At 56.7% G+C, this 17,046-nt stretch overlaps 3 protein-coding genes across 3 annotated transcripts; 1 reads left to right on the top strand and 2 right to left on the bottom strand.

Moving 5' to 3' along the window:
- Window positions 1-3,088: 3,088 nt before the first annotated feature.
- CDEST_07211 (uncharacterized protein) lies at window positions 3,089-6,410 on the top strand (the record flags this gene model as incomplete). The annotated part of the gene is made up of 3 exons (XM_062923370.1): window positions 3,089-3,170; window positions 3,271-3,355; window positions 3,434-6,410. 3 exons carry the CDS (start codon window positions 3,089-3,091, stop codon window positions 6,408-6,410), a joined length of 3,144 nt encoding a protein of 1,047 aa, XP_062779421.1.
- Window positions 6,411-7,606: 1,196 nt separating this feature from the next.
- On the bottom strand, window positions 7,607-10,181 carry CDEST_07210 (Putative bestrophin). The gene has a single exon (XM_062923369.1). The coding sequence runs from the start codon at window positions 9,544-9,546 to the stop codon at window positions 7,954-7,956; it is 1,593 nt and encodes a 530-aa protein (XP_062779420.1). The 5' UTR covers window positions 9,547-10,181; the 3' UTR covers window positions 7,607-7,953.
- A 5,168-nt stretch (window positions 10,182-15,349) lies between these two features.
- CDEST_07209 (Putative major facilitator superfamily, MFS transporter superfamily) lies at window positions 15,350-17,017 on the bottom strand (the record flags this gene model as incomplete). The annotated part of the gene is made up of 2 exons (XM_062923368.1): window positions 15,350-16,520; window positions 16,605-17,017. 2 exons carry the CDS (start codon window positions 17,015-17,017, stop codon window positions 15,350-15,352), a joined length of 1,584 nt encoding a protein of 527 aa, XP_062779419.1.
- Window positions 17,018-17,046: the final 29 nt, after the last annotated feature.

Here is a 17,046-nt window from a genome sequence, read left to right as displayed (position 1 = left end):
ACGGCCGGAGATTAGAATAGCCGCCCTCCCTATCTGTTGACTCCTTGCTCCATACCATAGCCCCAGACATCCGTCTGTACAGTGATTCTAAGTGACTGAGTCTTCTGTTGACTCAATGATGAAACTCGGTCAAGAAGTGACACCTCTGTCAGTACTCGTCGGAGTTCTAAGGTAGGGTAGAACCCGCAACCGAACAAATGAAAAGGGTGCAGTGACAGTAAGAAGACGTATCTTGACGATTGTCCAATAGTGTAGAAGGCCGTTTGCCCCCTAGTGACGATAACCACGCGCAAGCCATTTGTCTCGGTGCATGTGCCGGCAGGAAACCTAGCGTCGGTGCCACAGCAGCCGTCACGAAGAAGACGTCGTCGAAGATCGGATTCTGATTCAATCATGACTCCAGTGCTGGTAGCAAGTTGTCAGTGTCCTTTCACAGACATTGCTCCCTTCGGAAAGACACGCCTATCGAGGGCGACTGAGTCTGTTGGACGGCGGTCGTCGACCAACCGGAAGACGAGATTGGGATCTAAGACCGTGGGATTAAAATAGTCCCGCTGCAGATTTGGCAGTCGCTTGATGTGCCTGAGTCAAATGCATTCCTGAGGCACGGCAGTCAACTTCGAACTAATGGATTTTTCCCATTTCTGATGCTCTAGTTGCCCATGACGCAGTTGTTGATTGGAAATGAGGTGACCTCGACTTGTAGCAGCCATGAGCCGATACCGATGGGTGGATTCAATCTCTATATCTAAATTGCTAGCTAGCTCAACGGTTGCCTCCCATCCGTTCGAACATCTTGCCAAGACGTGGCATAGACATACAAAACGCCTGCTCGGAGAACTATCCTCATTTCCCTGTCGTAGCAGGTCATTGGCAACGTCTATGCTCAAATCCGGGTAGGCGTGGCGGCGGTATCCTTCCACTAGGGGATCACGTCAAAAGTCATCGTGGCACCCTTGACTCTGACATCCAACACAAACTTTCAAGTTTGGGGGTCAGGTAACGAGGTCATTCAGCTCCCGCTGTCTCTCGTTCTTTTCTGTCGGCGACTGGAAGGCCATGCTCGTCGCTTCGCTTGAGACATTCGGCACGTCCATAGTCAAGCCCGCGAGGCGGTATCCATCAATGTCTCAAGGGGTTCCAGGGAAATGACGGCGTGGAGGCATCCCTCGTGTTTTTTTTCTACTCATTATTGTTCTTTGGGGTTTGGGGGGGGGGGAGTTCGCCAGAAACAGGCTTGACACATCCTGCACGAGCTGAACAATGGGGGGCAGAACGAGGTTGTAAATCTCAGCCGCTCAGTTTTTTGGAGCCATAATCGCCCAAGTCCAGCGCGTTCGATTTCAAAGCCATGATCCGAGCGGAGGGTCTTGGAGCTCAGCTCGTGAGAAGGCTTTTTTTGACCGCTCTTGGCATGCCATCAGGGCTCTTTGTACATCGGATGTGTAACGGGGCCCATGTGAGAGCTTGGTTACGAGCAGTCATCTGACTCATCTCCTGTCAGTGGACTCGAGAGTCTATCATCGGCTTGTTCGTCACGCCGCCATATAATATTCCTTACTCCGCGCTGGTGGGAGGCCTCAACTGTAAGATATCCTTCTCCCCCCGGCCCCGGGACGTCATCACCATGTGTCATGGTTGATCCGGCTCGACGAGTCCACTGCTGACAGGTTTGGGACACTATCTCGCAGGGATACAACGAGCTAAGCTACTGCGGCTCCCACGATGCTCGGGTCGGTTCTCAGCCCTGATCTAGAGTGAGATCAAGGCGCAAAAACAGGATGGAGTTTTTTTTTTTTTTTGTAGCTGTCAGCTATGGCTTATGGCACACTTGTTTCTCGTCCGCATCCCCGATGCAGGGCTTCTGAAGACCTTCGTCGAATGTGACTTGCACGTGCAGCAGAGCCGGGACTCGGATCCCTACTCTCGCATCAGCGAACAACGCTTGCTTATTCCGAGCGGATTTGCCGCGGATTACAGGCTTCCAGGCCGGCCGTTTTCTTCTTCCGGTCCCCCTACCCAATCAGCGACATCACGGAGGTCTCTCGAGTTTCTCCTCGCCGCTGGGAGCAGGGGAGAAAAAGGCCTCCTCCTCCCTTTTCACCCGGGGTGCCGGGCGGGCTTGTTGTCCCTGCCAAGTCTCTGGCCGTGTGTGTGCCATGGTCTGATGTCTACATCTCAGACAAGACCTTCATTTGCCCTTGCAGTTAGGCCCGTCGGGTTCCTTGCAGCGCAGTCAATCTGAATCCCACCACGCCCAATAGTCAGGTACCGTCACGGTTCTAGGCGTTGCCCCTCTCATCACGCAAGCTCATCTCTGATTGTGAGTATCTGCCCCACCTCGTCCTCTCGTCCTCTCGCCCTCTTGTACTCTCGCCGCGGCGACCGACCAAGGGAACGGGTTCCTACGAAACACTGAGAGAGAGAGCCCCCCCGCGCAACCAAGCGAGCCGTTGATCCATTGCGGCGAGCAAGGACGCTGGTGCTAACCAAGCCACATTCGCTAGTGTCCGCAAGCTTGGTCTCGTCTCTATCGGACGTGGCCAGGCAGGGATGACACCTGCCCTGGGTTTCTTATCTCTCGATAGGCAAAGCAAGTAAACGGCGGCGTTCGGCCCTGGATCGTGGTGAGGCCAAGCCCACGGGCATGGCCGGCACTATCGTTGAGGCAATCGCGAAATGACCCAAGGGAAGAAGGAGTCTCAGACCTGGCAGGACGCGATATTGGCTGCAGAGAGCAGTCGTGACTGTTTGTTTGCCTCCGGCGGGCCGCAGCTCGTCCCATCCCTTGGGCAATGACAGGTTCACACGTTCAGTGATGCTTCTTTTTTTTGAGCCATTTTCTTGTTTCCCAAGGCCTCTCTCTTCTCGAGATGTCTTTGGATGTATATAACTCGACCTCTCCTGACAGGCTCTTCTGGATTTTGTTTCCTCTTCATCTCGACACCGGCGCAGTCATCTCCTGCATCTCCTCCCAACGACAAGGTCTAGACAAGCTACCCCCCACTTCGAGCCTCGTCCCGAAGCCCAACGGTCCCAGTCTTCCTCAAGAGGTCCAATTTCCCGTTCTCCCACCTCCGGTACAGCCATGAAGCCTTCCACTTCCGCCGTGCTGGCCGCCCTCTTTGGGTTGAGCGCTGCTCAGTGTGCCAGGGACAACTGCCTGCGAGGTAAGTAACCGTCACCCATCCGCACATCCTCCGCACATCATCCGGGGGATCTACACCAGGAGTTCACAAGAGCTGACCCTTGCTTCTCTCTCTCCTTCAGCTATTGCGGCTAGTGCTTTCACAACCAGGAGCGGTACCGCCGACTGCTCCAAGTTTCTGCAGGTGACTGTATTCCCCAGTGCCGCGTAAGTCGTTCCTATACTCTCCCAGTCAGGTCAGCCCCCCCGAGACCCCGGTCCCCCCGACTAACACGCCACCAAAAGCACTTCCACCGTGACAGTCACGGCCGCGACCAGCGGCGTCTTCACGTCGACCGTCACCGTCACCGATGCCGCCCCGGGTCCCGTCGAGACGAGCTTCGTCGTCGAAACCGCGCTGGTGTCCGCCACGGAGACCAGCCGCGTCGGCATCACCCAAGTCACCACCGTAGCCACCGAGACCGTCGTCGTGCCCACAACCGTCCTGGTCGCCAGCACCCGCACCCTCGTCTTCGGCACCACGCAGATCACCACCGTCGCCACCGAGACCCAGACCATCTTCGAGACCATCGCTCTCAAGAAGCGCCAGGGCCCTGTGACCGCCGTCTCTTCCAACACGTTCCCGGCCTACGCCTCGGCCTGCAGCTCCGTGGCCCGCTACGCCTCGGCCTGCTCGTGCCTCGGCGTCTTGCCGAACACGGTGACCTCGGCCGCCGCCGTCGTAACCGTCACCCAGACGGTCCCAGCTACGATCTTGTCCACCTCTGTCATCACAGTCACCATCTCCGCCATCGGCTCGGCCTCGACCGTCGTGGCGACGACAACGACGACTGCCACTGCCCTCGAGACCATTGTCCTCACCTCCACTGACTTCGACCCCGTGACTGCTACCGTCTCCGTCGGCAGCACCGTCACGGAGGTGGTCGAGGAGACCACGGCTGTAACTGGCACGGTCTTTACCAACGCCACCTTCACGACCTTCGTTACGCGCACCTCGTCCGTGCCGCCGGTGTTCAACACCACTACCGTCACTTCAGTCAGCGCTTCGTCTTCGGCCTCCTCGTCCGAGACGTTCAGCTCCACCATCTTCCCCAACAGCAGCAGCACCACTGTCACCGTTTCGGAGACCTCTTCCACCTTCACGTCGACGTTGTTCCCCAACGTCACCTCCACCGAGTCCAGCAGCTCTGCTTCGACCGAATCGGTGACCTCGACTCTGTTCCCTAACACCACCACCATCACCTCCGAGTCCACGACCATCACGTCTAGCATTGTTTCGACCACCGTCTTCCCCAACACTACAACATCGTCATCCGTGGAGACCGTGACGAGCTCCTCCTTGTCGAGTCTGTTCCCCAACATCACCTCGACCGAGTCTTCGTCCGCTTCTTCCACTCTTTTCCCCAACAGCACGACTGTTACCCTCTCGGAGACGTCCTCCACACTGAGCTCGACTTTGTTCCCCAATGTCACGTCCACCGAGACTTCTCTGTCTGCTTCTTCGACACTTTTCCCCAACGTCACTTCGACTGAGACTTCTCTGTCTTCTTCTTCGACATTGTTCCCCAACGTCACTTCGACTGAGACCTCCATCTCGGCTTCTTCAACTTTGTTCCCGAATATCACTTCGACAGAGACTTCTCTCTCCGTCTCGTCGACTTTGTTCCCGAACGGCACGTCTACCAGGATCTCAATCACGGCCTCTTCCACTCTCTTCCCTAACGTCACTTCGACCGAAACTTCTCTGTCTTCTTCTTCCACATTCTTTCCCAACGTTACTTCAACCGAGACTTCTCTGTCTGTCTCCTCGACCTTGTTCCCCAATGTCACCTCGACCGAGACTTCTCTGTCCTCTTCTTCGACTTTGTTCCCGAACGTTACCTCGACCGAGACGTCCCTGTCCGTCTCTTCGACTTTCTTCCCGAACGTCACGTCTACTGAGACTTCTCTGTCGGTCTCGTCGACCCTCTTCCCTAATATCACCTCCACCGAGACCTCAATCTCGGCGTCTTCGACTCTCTTCCCGAACATCACGTCAACGGAGACCTCTCTGTCCTCCTCGACCTTGTTCCCGAACGTGACCTCCACCGAGACCTCCATCTCAGCCTCTTCCACCCTCTTCCCCAACACCACCACCTCGGAGAGCATCACCGTCTCGCCGACTTTCTTCCCCAACTCCACCGTCACCTCGGACGTCGAGACGACGCCCTTCCCCACGTCGACCGTCTTCCCCAACGTGACTGCGTCTGAGACCTCGCTCTCCTCCACCCTGTTCCCCAACAGCACGATCGCCAGCGAGACCTCGACCGTCCTCCCCACGTCGACGCTCTTCCCGAACTCGACGGCCGTTGAGTCCTCAAGCTTCACGAGCCTCTCTTCCTCCTTCTCCGTCGTCTTCCCCAACACCACGTTCGTCCTCCCGACCATCACCACCACGGACGCCTCGGAGACGTCGCTGCCCACCGTCACAATCTCTCCCAACAGCACGACGGCAGCCACTGACGACGCCACCATCACCCTCACCATCATCAGCTCGTCCAGCACCACCCTTGAGGCGACGACCACGGACGACCTGAGCTCGGCCTCCGAGTCCTCGACCGCGACCACCTCCTCAACGGGCGAGTCATCTTCAGCGTCCGAGTCCTCAACAGCCACCACCTCCTCCGCGGGCGAGTCGACCTCGGCGTCCTCGAGCGAGATCAGCACCTTCATCACGAGCACGACCGCCACCGGCACGACAACCACGACCGCTTCGTCGACCTCCTCCTCCGCGACCCCGACCTCGACCGAGGTCTTCGCCCGCAACCTCTGCCTCCGCGTCGCCAGCGGCGACAACTCGGGCTCCGTCGTCGCCCTCGGCACCAACCGCTTCAACATCAAGCCCATCGGCACCCTCCCCGTCAGCTTCGACCTGAACCTCGCGACGGGCGAGCTCTTCCAGTCCGACGGCCAGACGGTTGCCGTCCCGGCCCCTTACGACGAGGACAACCGCCCCGTCAACGGCTTCACGCCGCGCCAGGTCCTCGTCCGCAAGCTCGCGCCCCTTATCTGCCAGACCAACGGCGTGTCCCTCACCGTCGGCGTCCCGCTCAACTGCACGGCCTCCGGCAACGACGGCGTCAACAGCAACACCTACGCCCGCTTCTTCTTCAACCGTAACTCGGCCGACTCGGTCCTCCGCATCGCCACGTCAGCGCGCTCCTTCACGCCAAACAACCGGGAGATCACACTGGCCCCCTTCGACGCCGCCGACTGCGTTTAAAAGGCGGTTTCTTTTTTTTTAATTTCTTCTCTCTGAGAGCCTTCGACACGGTCGGCGATTGGGCCCGGGACCGTTGGATCGAAGCGTGTACTCTTTTGCCATGATTAGGCAGTTTTTATTCTCTTTTTTAGGAGAGCCATAATCGTGTACTTATATAAATACTTGGGACCCGCGTAATGGATAGCTCACTACAAACTCTCGTTAAATTGAAAGGCTTTTATTTTCTTTGAGAAACTTGGAATGAAGCGAGTGACTCTTGATTTGACTTCATCGAAGCTCACAAATGGACGACGCATCACGCTCCTTCGCTCGCTTGATGAGTCAGGCAGTGGTTATGGACGAGATGCCCTGCCAGCTTGTTTCTTATTCTTATCTGGACATGGCTCACGAGGTTTCTTGGTGGCTGAGGGACTAAGACGCCAGACGGCTATGGCAATACTACCGACCTCATCTCTTCGTGTACTGAGTGCCCTCCACAGAACTCAGAGGACAGGAAGCCAGCACAGAGACAGGCGTCTAGGGAAAACGACGTCGTTAAGGGCAGTTGCAACTAAGACCTGCCACGCCCCATGTGTGTCGAAAAGTAGCTTTGTACAAAAGCTGGACTGGAAAGCTAACGCCGCCATCCATCCAACCATCCACAGTTACGCAGTCCGCGGAGAAGCAGTCAGCCACGGCGGCCCTCGGGGGCCCGTATTATTCGCAAAGGGTCTAGAACAACCCAAAACAGTTCCGTGCCCCCCTTGTTTCGCCATGGGTGCAACCCATTTGCGTGCACATCATGCGTTTGGGGGGGGGGGGGGGGGTTCCGTAACTCTTGTCTGATGGTTCTCCTCCGACTCCGGTCGATGGCGTCCCGAGATCCCACCCACAAATCTTTTCCACACTTGTACAGAGTACACACACACACACATACATGCAGCGACTGCACTACCGGCGGCCCCACTTCACGGAGTGCGGCCCGCGCCGGGCCTGCGTGTCGCTGCCCGGTCGAGTGTGTGTTCCTTGACGCTCTGCCCAGACATTGGGAATCTGTCGGACGGCGGTCCATATCGAGTCTGACTTTTAATAGGTGTTTTTTCCATTCTTACTTCAGTGTTGATTACGCAGAAATATCATCACGACTCGTTCATGCAGGATCTCACAACGAATGTCAATCCCTAGACGGTCGGTGGTTGTCATTTTTGAAATGTTTTACATTCAATCTGGATATCTACCCGTCGTAGAGTCTGTTTCTAGTATCTCATGCCATGGGAGATAATGCCGCGCTCAAAAACACACCTGTCCTTTTTTGTGTTCCAGGTAATTACAGTGAAAAGAAAATCCGAATTCCGTTCCAGTTGCCATGGCCGCCCTTTCGGGGCATGGATGAGTCTTTTTTGGTTTACCCCCGCCGTGCCTTGAATGCTCCTGACGCACATCGCTGAACCCATCTCGCATCCCCACTGGTGTATTCAGCAGCGGATGGGATGGATGAAAAGGAAGAAGAAGAAGAAAAGGTGAGAAGGACGCAACGCGACACAAAAGACGACACAAGTCATATCTAGACGTTATGGTCGCCGTTGATCGTGGTGGCGCCCTCGCTGCTGGCCTTCTGTTCCGACGTGTGGCCGGCCCTCGATGCCACCTTATCGAGTATGACCTTCTTACGGAACTCGAAGACGGTGTTGTGCTTGGACTTGATGGCCTCACGGACGCGATCCTCGGAGCGGCTCATCCAGATGTGGTAGGGAGCCATGCTGGCGGGGAACAAGGGCAGGTTGTGGGACGACTCCATGAAGCGGTAGGGGTCACGCTTCTCAAAGGAGGCGATGATGTCAAGCTCCGAGGCGATCTGCTCGCAGTAGGCCTCGAGGGGCAGGTCGTTGACGTCCTCACCGAAGGGGTTCTCGATCTCGCGGCCGATGAACAGAATGCCGAGGATGATGTAGGCGGCGGCGACGGTCGCCGGGATGGTGATCCAGTCGAGCTTGTCAATCAGCTGGAAGGGGAGCAGCATGACGTAGACCCAGGTGATCTGGCTGATGGCAATGGTGTAGGCGATGGGCAGAGGCGTGGTGAGGACGCGCTCGGTGCCCGTCATGATGTCGTTGAGGAGGGCGACGTTGTTGTAGGCGAGCGTCTGCTGCATGGGGACCTTGAGCTGGCCGTCCTCGACCATCTTGTCGACGATGCACGAGATGTGGTTGAGGATCTCGAGGGGCAGGTTACCGATGGGGCGCGAGGCCTTCTTGATGGTCTTGCGGGGGTTGCTGGCAGCAAAGGAAACGCCGAGGTACTCGCCCGTCTCCTTGAAAAAGTTCTTCTTCTTGAGGACGACCTTTTCGGGCTCGGCGGCGGTGGCCTCCTGGGCAAAGGTCTGCAGGTGGGCGACGAGGTGCTCGAGGTCCTCGTAGGCGGTGTAGGGCTCGAAACGGAGCTTGTGCTTGATGGAGACGGCGAAGGCCAAGAGGAGGTTCATGCAGCCGACCTTGCGGAGGAGCGACTGTCGCGGGTCGACGCCCTCGGCCTCGGCGCCGTGGATCCAGAAGACGCGGCCGAGACTCTGGGTCGCGAGGATGAGCTGGGCCCAGTAGCGGCGGCCCTCGGCGTAGCGCTCGTAGGCGGTGGAACTGCGAAAAGATAGACCCAGACCAACGACGAAACCCAGGACGGTCAGCAGGACCGAGTCAACGCCCATATTGGTGCGGAACTTGTCGATGCAGGTGATGGCGGCGGACCAGATGCACATCCAGATGAGGGGGACAATCATCTTGGGCAGGATACTGCCGTGCATCTGCATGAAGAGGGGCCACTTGGAGTGCTTGAGGATGTCGCGAGGGCCGGTGAAGTAATCGTCGATGTCGATGCTCGTGTTCTTGCGGCTGAAAGGGTTCGGTGTCATGGGCCCCGTGGGCGACATTGGCGACATGGCTTCACGGAGCTCCTCGGCGTTGAAGTCGGTCATGCGGGGCTTGATGGTGAAGTCGGGCTCCTGCTTCTGCCGGTTGTCGCTGGCCGGGGTGTGGTTGTTGTGCGCGCCCGTCGGGACGTGGTGACCGCCTTCTTCGGCCATGATGTAGGGAGTGTTGCCCGAGTCGTTGACTTGTGTGTTGATTGCTGGAACTTCGTGAGTCGACGATGTGAGCTGTGGCATTATCCGGGTGACGCGGGGGGGGGACGAGGAGTATAAGTAAGAAGAGAAGAACCCCGGGTGTCGAAGGTCCTTAGCTGTATGTGTGTGATGAGAACGCTTGTCGACTAAGAATAAACCCTGTCCATCAATCGACAACGAATAGCGCGTGAGGAATGTGCGGTCCAAGGGAGCGTCAAGAGGTCTCGGTACGGGAGTCGTGGGTAGATGAGGCGTAGCGCCCAAGTCGTGTGTGAAGGGGTAGGGAATCGGAAGGAGAGCAAGGCCAACGAAGGAGGGGTGACCTGGTTTGAGGTTGGGATAATGCGGGAGTTAAGCTAAACTCGGTGATGGTGTGTGTGGGAGGTTCGTCCAGGGGGAGGTCGAGATGGTGTGGTGAGTGATGTGTGTGTGTGTGTGTGTTTGGGAGGTGTGGGAGGATACAAGTGAGTGAGTTGTATTTGTGTGTGTGTGCGTGTACCTGTAAATGATTGGGCAAGTTGAGTGACTGTGTGAATGAGTGAATGTGGCCGACTGCAGATGATGAATTAAGCTACGGATAGAAACGGATGGAAAGGGAAGCAGGAACGAGGGAAGTAGTATGATGGGACGAAGTAGGAGAGATCGAGGGGATAGGATGAAAAGGGAAGGAATAAAGAGAGAAGACGGCGTGGATAGCAGATGATGTAAAAAGAAGAGAAGCGAGAAACGAGAAGCGAGAAGCGAGAGAGGCCAGGGCAGAGCAGAGCAGAGCAGAGAAAGGAAAATGTCACCGTCGCGTCTCTCGTGTTGATTTTTCCTCCCCCCCCCTTCACTTTTTTTTTCTTTCCTATCCTCCTTTGGTTTGGTCCTTCCTCGTCCAAGAGGAGAGATGCGGTACGAATACAACTTCCCCGTCACTTACAAGTACCGTAGCATCAGCATCGCTCCTGGTCCTGCTCCTGGTCCCCTGCAGGCCACAGTTATGTACCCCTTGCCGCCTTTCCTCTTTAGGCGACACCTTCCCGCTGCCGGATCGTCAAACGGTCAGTGCTGGGACGTCGACAGCCAATGAAAGGCGCGTGTTTCCCTGCCTTCTTGTCCCCGTCAGCCAGCCTCTTGGTGCCAGTGGCGGTCTCCCAAACTTGACAAGCCCAAAGGGAAGGAGCGAGGGACAAGGGTGTGGGAGCGGCCTGCCCCGGGGAAGGAGCCCACATTTCGATGCCAAGTGGGAAAGCCAGTCAGAACTGGTGGAAAGAACAGGGGGGGCGGAGCTGAAACAGGGGCCATGCGGCTCCACTTTCGATCAGGTTCACACACACACACTCTCTCTCTCTTACACTCACCCGTTCGTTCTTACACTCAAGTCTCACTCTCTCACTGACGCCAGCCAGTCTCTCTCACTCGTGGCGGCTTCATGCTTTCTTTGCATTGTTCGACCAGAAACACCCCCTGAGTCGGTTGGGCCAGCTGCAGCGAAATGTGACATCTACTTACCAACACAAGAGGATGGTCAAACGCTTCCGCTCAGGTACACGAGTGCTGACTTGCATCTCTGTCCCTCCGCTATTCTTCTTCCTCAACTACCCACTGGGCTGAGCTTGACACGTGGAGGCGCCCAAGTTGATCGCTTGATTCCCTGCCCGCCCTGGAGTCGTGGATTCTTGTTTCTGTCGATATATCCAGACGCACGGCCACGGGGCCAGAGAAATGGAGGATGCAGAAAATAGCAGCTCTGCCGTTGATTGGAAGACGCTCAAGCCGAAGAGGGGCACACTCCCGTGGATCGAGACCGTTGACAGTCACGGCATTCAATTGATTTGCACTTGCGCCCCTCCGTTCCTGGTCGAGATTGGTCCGCGATTGATTCAGTTCTTGGCCCGACACTGCAATCATTGGGTCACTCTGCACTCCGTCCCGTCGAATGATGTGATCCTCTCTCCCACCCCATCACAGCAGCACAGCATATCTCGTTCACGACGGGTGCAATGCATCTCAGCTTCTTGCACAGCGGTCGCTTACCGTCGACATGTGCCCTCCTGGGGAACGTTACAAACGAGCACCCACGCACTGGTGGTGCCGCCGATGCCCACCGTCTGTAGGCCTATTAGCCCTCTTGGCCCTGTTGTCCCCGAAGGCTAGGCCGGTCTTCGTGCAGGGCACAACACGAAGCGATCGATCGTATTCGACGGGCGGAGGCGCCAGTGACGCGACGATCCTTCTGCTTTGAGGCTTCCCTCGCGCGCCCTTCCAAAGTTCCAATCTTCTCGTTTGGGCCTTGGCGGTGAGTGAGGCGACGCTCATTTCTGCATCTCATTTCGCCAGCGCATTTGCAGCCATCATCACCGACATCACACTGGGTCTTGGCGGGGGGTTCCCCTTAATCATCGGGGGGGGGGTTGCTGGCATCTGTTGTCTGAGACTCTCACACGCTCAATCAATCAATCACTTACTCACTTACTCACCAAGTCATAACCACACTCAACCACACACTTACTGCACACGCAGCAGGTCAGTCTAGTCTGCTCTTCCATGCGAGGACTCAGGAGTCGCAAAACAGCTGGGACAAGTGTCCCCTGCGTCCATCCGATGCGCCTCGCGGCCTGGTTAGTCGCGTGCGGCTGCTAGCGTCAGGCGGCCGGCAGTTTAGGAGAAATTTAAACAACCTCGTCAACTTCTGGGGGACCGCGCGGGCGGACGGACGGCGTCAGTAAAGGTCCACGGACGACAAGACAGCATTCTCCCGGCTCACGGGTTTTTCGTTCGGACGGTGATCCCAATGGCATGGATCTGCCTGCCGCTATCTGCATCCCACATGCCGTCCGCGGGCCTCTCGTCCGTCCAATGTTTCCTTCCTGTGGACACCAGATGATTCAAGTCAGTCTGCTGCGCTGCTCGCTGACCCAACACAACACAAACGTTCATGATGAAAGGAAATGTTTTTCCATGTTTTCCATGTTTTCCCCCCTTGACCATTTTCTTTCTCCTTTCGAGGCGGTGCCAAGAACCCGCTTCCCCTGCATTTCAACACACCAATCTCACATTGACACACGCCACCCAGGTCTCCATCCACAACGTGTACTCGTACAGCAGCAGGTAACACCGTCCAAGTACCCGTCCGTACCGTACCCTGTACTCCGTGTCTGGAACTTTGTAATGGCCATAGAATGAGCCAGCCAGCATTTCACAGCAGAGATGGCCATGCCCCTCTGGCATACATACATCGTACATCAGGTACCGAGGAACTCACCCGGGGGCCCATCGTACCCTGGCTGACTCGCGGTCCCGTTGTCGGCCAATAACCCAGGAAAAACACAGTTAAATTGCCCGCGTCTCCATTCCCTTTCATCCGGTCCCCCTTCCCCTTTGAAGCCAACTGACGGACGGGTCCCTGTGGTGGCGAAGCTTCCTTGGCATAGTGGAGTTTTGCTTGGGAAATGGAACAGAGAGAACAACAAGGCCCCCCGGTTCCATTTTGGGACGCATACCGTACAGAGCGCTAGGCCACGGAATCGTCCGCTGAGTCGACCCATTCCCCAGCCGTTGACGCACACTACTCAGTCTGTCTGACCCGTTTTGTGGCTCGCGAAAAAAAAGCTTGACCGTCTTCTTGATGGAGAACGGTGGACAGCGTACTGGCAGACCAGTGAACGGTGCGCAGTATCGAGCTCCTACTCTTCTGCCCACGCAAGCAATGCTTCCGTTGTGCGTGTTCCGTTTATCTGGCTCCAAGTCACGTAGCTCGCCGTGGTCTTCAAATTCACTGACTTGAAGGGGGTTTGTTTCCTGTTCCGCGTAAGTGGACGTCGTACCTCCGTCCAGCCCAAATTAGCGTCCGCGTTAGATCTCGTCCGTTATTTCTACCTGCTGCTCAACACTGAAGGAGCTGAAAGGATTCGAGGCCCCATCATTGAGCTAGACGGCGGCGAGCTTCAGCCTCGATTGTGGCTCTACCCGTGCTATTTTTTTTTTGTTCGTGTCGCTAGCCCGCGAACCGACAGAACGGGCATCGATCGGTATGTGGGATATCGACCGACGACACAGCCTCCTCTATACGAAGTCCTCCGTCCCAGGACTGTCACGTCGCCGATCCTTTTTTTTCCATCAGTGCCGAAAGGCCTCGCCGACCGAGGTACTTTCAACCGCGCATTCCGCAGTCCCCGTCTACGGGCCTCCCTCCGGCTCATTCCTTGGTGCCGTCGCCTTCGGACCCACTCGGCGGTACGCGCGCCGCCCGTCTCCTGATGATGAAGACAATGGATCCTGGCTGATAGGATGAACCATCATAACATCTTTTACTATGACTTCACTTGATGGTGATGGAATCATTGGGATGGTATTCAATCACTCTATGACGGTAAAATGGTCCTATTCATAAGCGGGATCTCGGTGAGCAACGCCAATCAAGCCCATACTTCTTCCAAATCCTCCAAGCATCGTTGCCGGGGAACTCATTCAAGCATACATGCAAGAGAGGTTGCTGGATGTTAACTCGGGAAGCTCAAGCTTGGCCTATCGCCACATCTCTGAGACACGCGGAACCCCAAATTCGAGGTCGAAATCAGGAGATGACATGAACCAGCCCTCTTGTGGCTTGGTGACAGTTAAGATAGATGTAGTGAGTCTTGAGTGAGTGGACGACCTGTCATCGAGGGGCGGAAGCTAGTCAGTGACGGGTTGCGAATCGCTTGCCTGCTGTATGTAGTGGACCCCGAGTTGCTTTGGATTGCCTCTTGTCCACTTGTGTAACTTGACCGACAAACCAGCTGTTCCAGTTTCTATATTACCATTGGGGTGTCTCTCTACCACCACACGAAGCTGTGGCTCGCGTTCTCAACTTCATCAAGCGACCATTTCTCCCACATGCTCAATTCGAGTGAGCAACCGCTTCTGAACAATCATTGAAATTCTTTCCAAAGTCCGATGTCAGACTCCTCGCATTCAGCTGACGATATGTGCACATCAAAATTACCGGACGTCGACTGGAACGGACGCTCACTTTCAGACCCTTCCACCGTTCGCAGGGGTGTTGGACCGAACCCACTGCAGAAAACACACGAGCAGCCTCGTCGCACTGTTCAAAGCGCGATCGCGGGCCTTTCCAAAGCCAACGCTCAAGAATCTCACCGAGAGGATCCGAGGGGATCTCGAGGAAGTATAGTCTCGCCCCCGCCGATGGGAAATGCAAGGCCTCATCCAAATCCTGACGAGAAGGCCATACCGTCCATCCTTTCCGAAAGCGCACCGGCGTATGCCTCTTATTTTCCGTGTGTTCTTTCGGCAAGTCTTTGTTCGTCGTCTGTGTCTCGTTGGTAGGATACTTGTTACAGCAAGGATGATGACAGTACTGATGTCCCCTTGTCGTACGGCATTGTTCGTTTCTCTTGCAGTAGCGAGCCCATCATTCGGGTTCTGTTTGTCGCCTCTAGGAGTATGCCGTTTGGTCTGGTGTCCAGAGGCCAAAGAAATACATTTTGCAGACGTTCCCACCATGAACGCAAATTTGGGATATAGATCGCGAGCATCATTTCAAGAGGCTAGTACTCGAGCACACCTGAAGAGAAGACTGGGGGGGGGGTTAATCATGACCCTATTCGGTTATACGTGTAGGCCGTGATTTCGGCCCGACACCGTCAAGGAGATCTGCAAACAACGCGGCGGAGACATGTCAGGAGAAAGAACTGAGCTGTGACTTTCACGCCTTGCCATCTCTTGGGATACTTTTATTGGGTGGTATTTGTCATAATCGTGAGGTGTATCGTGAAAATCTGAAATACTCCGTGCCGGTTGAATAACCTTGAGTCTATCAATGGCCTTCTCCCGAGGCCTCCTTTCTAGACACTGATATCTACAGCTCCCTCGAGTCTGTAATCTGGGCCGCCTTCGAGTCAGGCCCGCTGACTACTGTCTCATTGTCGCCCAGCTTGGGGTTCTCTTCGTCCGACCGGTGAGCGTTGGAGGGCTTTTCATATCCGTACTCGGCAATCTCAGGGTGCCGTCTATGCCACCACAACATGCCAAGCTGGACCAAGATGGTAGCGACAGTGAAGGAGGTCGTGAGCGGGAACCCGATGGGATATCTGGGCGCGTCGGCAACCCGGAACGCCCCAAGGGGGATCGTGGCGTGACCGACGTAGACGGTGGTCACGGTCATCGCGACGATGATGGAACGGGCCTCGGGCTCCTTGCGGAGGATCTCGGCCATCCACGCCATGAGAGAGGGGCTACCGGCGTTGGTCGCGTACGTGAGGAAGTAGAAGGCGAGGATGACCTTGTGGTCGGACGGCCAGCCGCACAGCACGGCGAGGCAGATGCCGTGGGCGGCGGCGGAGAAGACGCTGATCTGCCAGCGCCAGTGCTTCCAGTCGGACAGCCAGTTGAGGCCGACGTTGGTGACGATCTGCAGGGCGTAGCCGCCCAGGGGCAGGATGTTGACGTGGTACGTGTCGTAGACGCGGTTGCCGGCGGCGTCCTTGATGCTCTCGAGGTACAGGACGAAGTATGAGTTGGCGCGGTGGGCCCAGGCGCTGAAGGCGAAGGAGAAGAGGAAGAAGTAGGTGACGGGGTGGACGAGGAGCTTGCGGATCTTGGCGCGGAGGAGCCTGGCTGGGATGCGCTTGGAGGTGGTGACGCCGGAATCGCCCATGCGCTCGCGGGCGAGGCGCTTCTCGTTCTCGGTGAGGTAGAGGGCGCGCGTGTTGGAGGGCGAGTCCGGCACGGTGACGAAGGCGATGAGGCCCTGGCCGACGGTGACGGCGCCGGCGATCAAGAAAAGCCACTGCCATCCGGCGTAGCCGTGGACGCCGTTCATGTCGCGGAACAGGGCGGCCTGCAGGGCGCCGAGGAACATGGCGCCGGCGACGTCGCAGACGGTGAAGCAGGCGACACGGACGGCGAGCTCGGCCGGCGTGTACCAGTTGAAGATGAGGGCGACGACGCTGGGCCAGAAGGCGGAGGAGAAGAGGCCGAGGAAGAAGCGGAGGCCGAAGATGGTCTGGGCATTGGGTGCTTTGTATGTGCTGAAAGGAGAGGGGGGGAGGGGAGTATCGTCAGTTGTCGTCTTTTTTTCTTCTTTCTTTTCGGTCTGGGGTTGGTAAACTTACAAGAGAACCAACAGTCCCCAGCTCATCTCGCAGAGGGGGAGGAATATCGACGGCCGGAACCGCGTCTGGATCAACTGGCCAGGGACCAGACCGAGGGCGTAGCCGATGGAGAAGAAGGTGTTGAACTCGACCAGCTCGTTGCCGTAGAGGTTGAGCGACTCCCTCATGCCCGAGACGTAGGCCTGCGTCGTGGCGGACTGGTCCATCTCCTTCATGATACCGGCGAGGAACATCCACGCGAGCAGCATGACGTCCAGCTTGAACACGAGCACATTGCGGGCGTCGCGGAAGTACGGGATGAACTTGGAGATGTGTTTGAAGATGCCCTCTTCGGGAGGTCCGTAGTTGACGGGCTCTTCCCGGGCGGCCGGCTGAGGCGTCGCCGACGACGACACCGATGCGGTCTCACCCATGGTGTATCCGTTCGCTCGGTGTATGTAGT

The sequence above is a fragment of the Colletotrichum destructivum genome, chromosome 4 (assembly GCF_034447905.1).
Source record: "Colletotrichum destructivum chromosome 4, complete sequence".
NCBI classification, from domain to species: domain Eukaryota; kingdom Fungi; phylum Ascomycota; class Sordariomycetes; order Glomerellales; family Glomerellaceae; genus Colletotrichum; species Colletotrichum destructivum.
Note: the sequence above shows the minus strand (reverse complement) of the source record. Positions and strands in the feature narration are given on the sequence as shown.

Excerpts from the sequence above, each read along its gene's own strand:
- CDEST_07210 (XM_062923369.1), bottom strand. The coding sequence starts at position 9,546 with ATGCCACAGCTCACATCGTCGACTCACGAAGTTCCAGCAATCAACACA.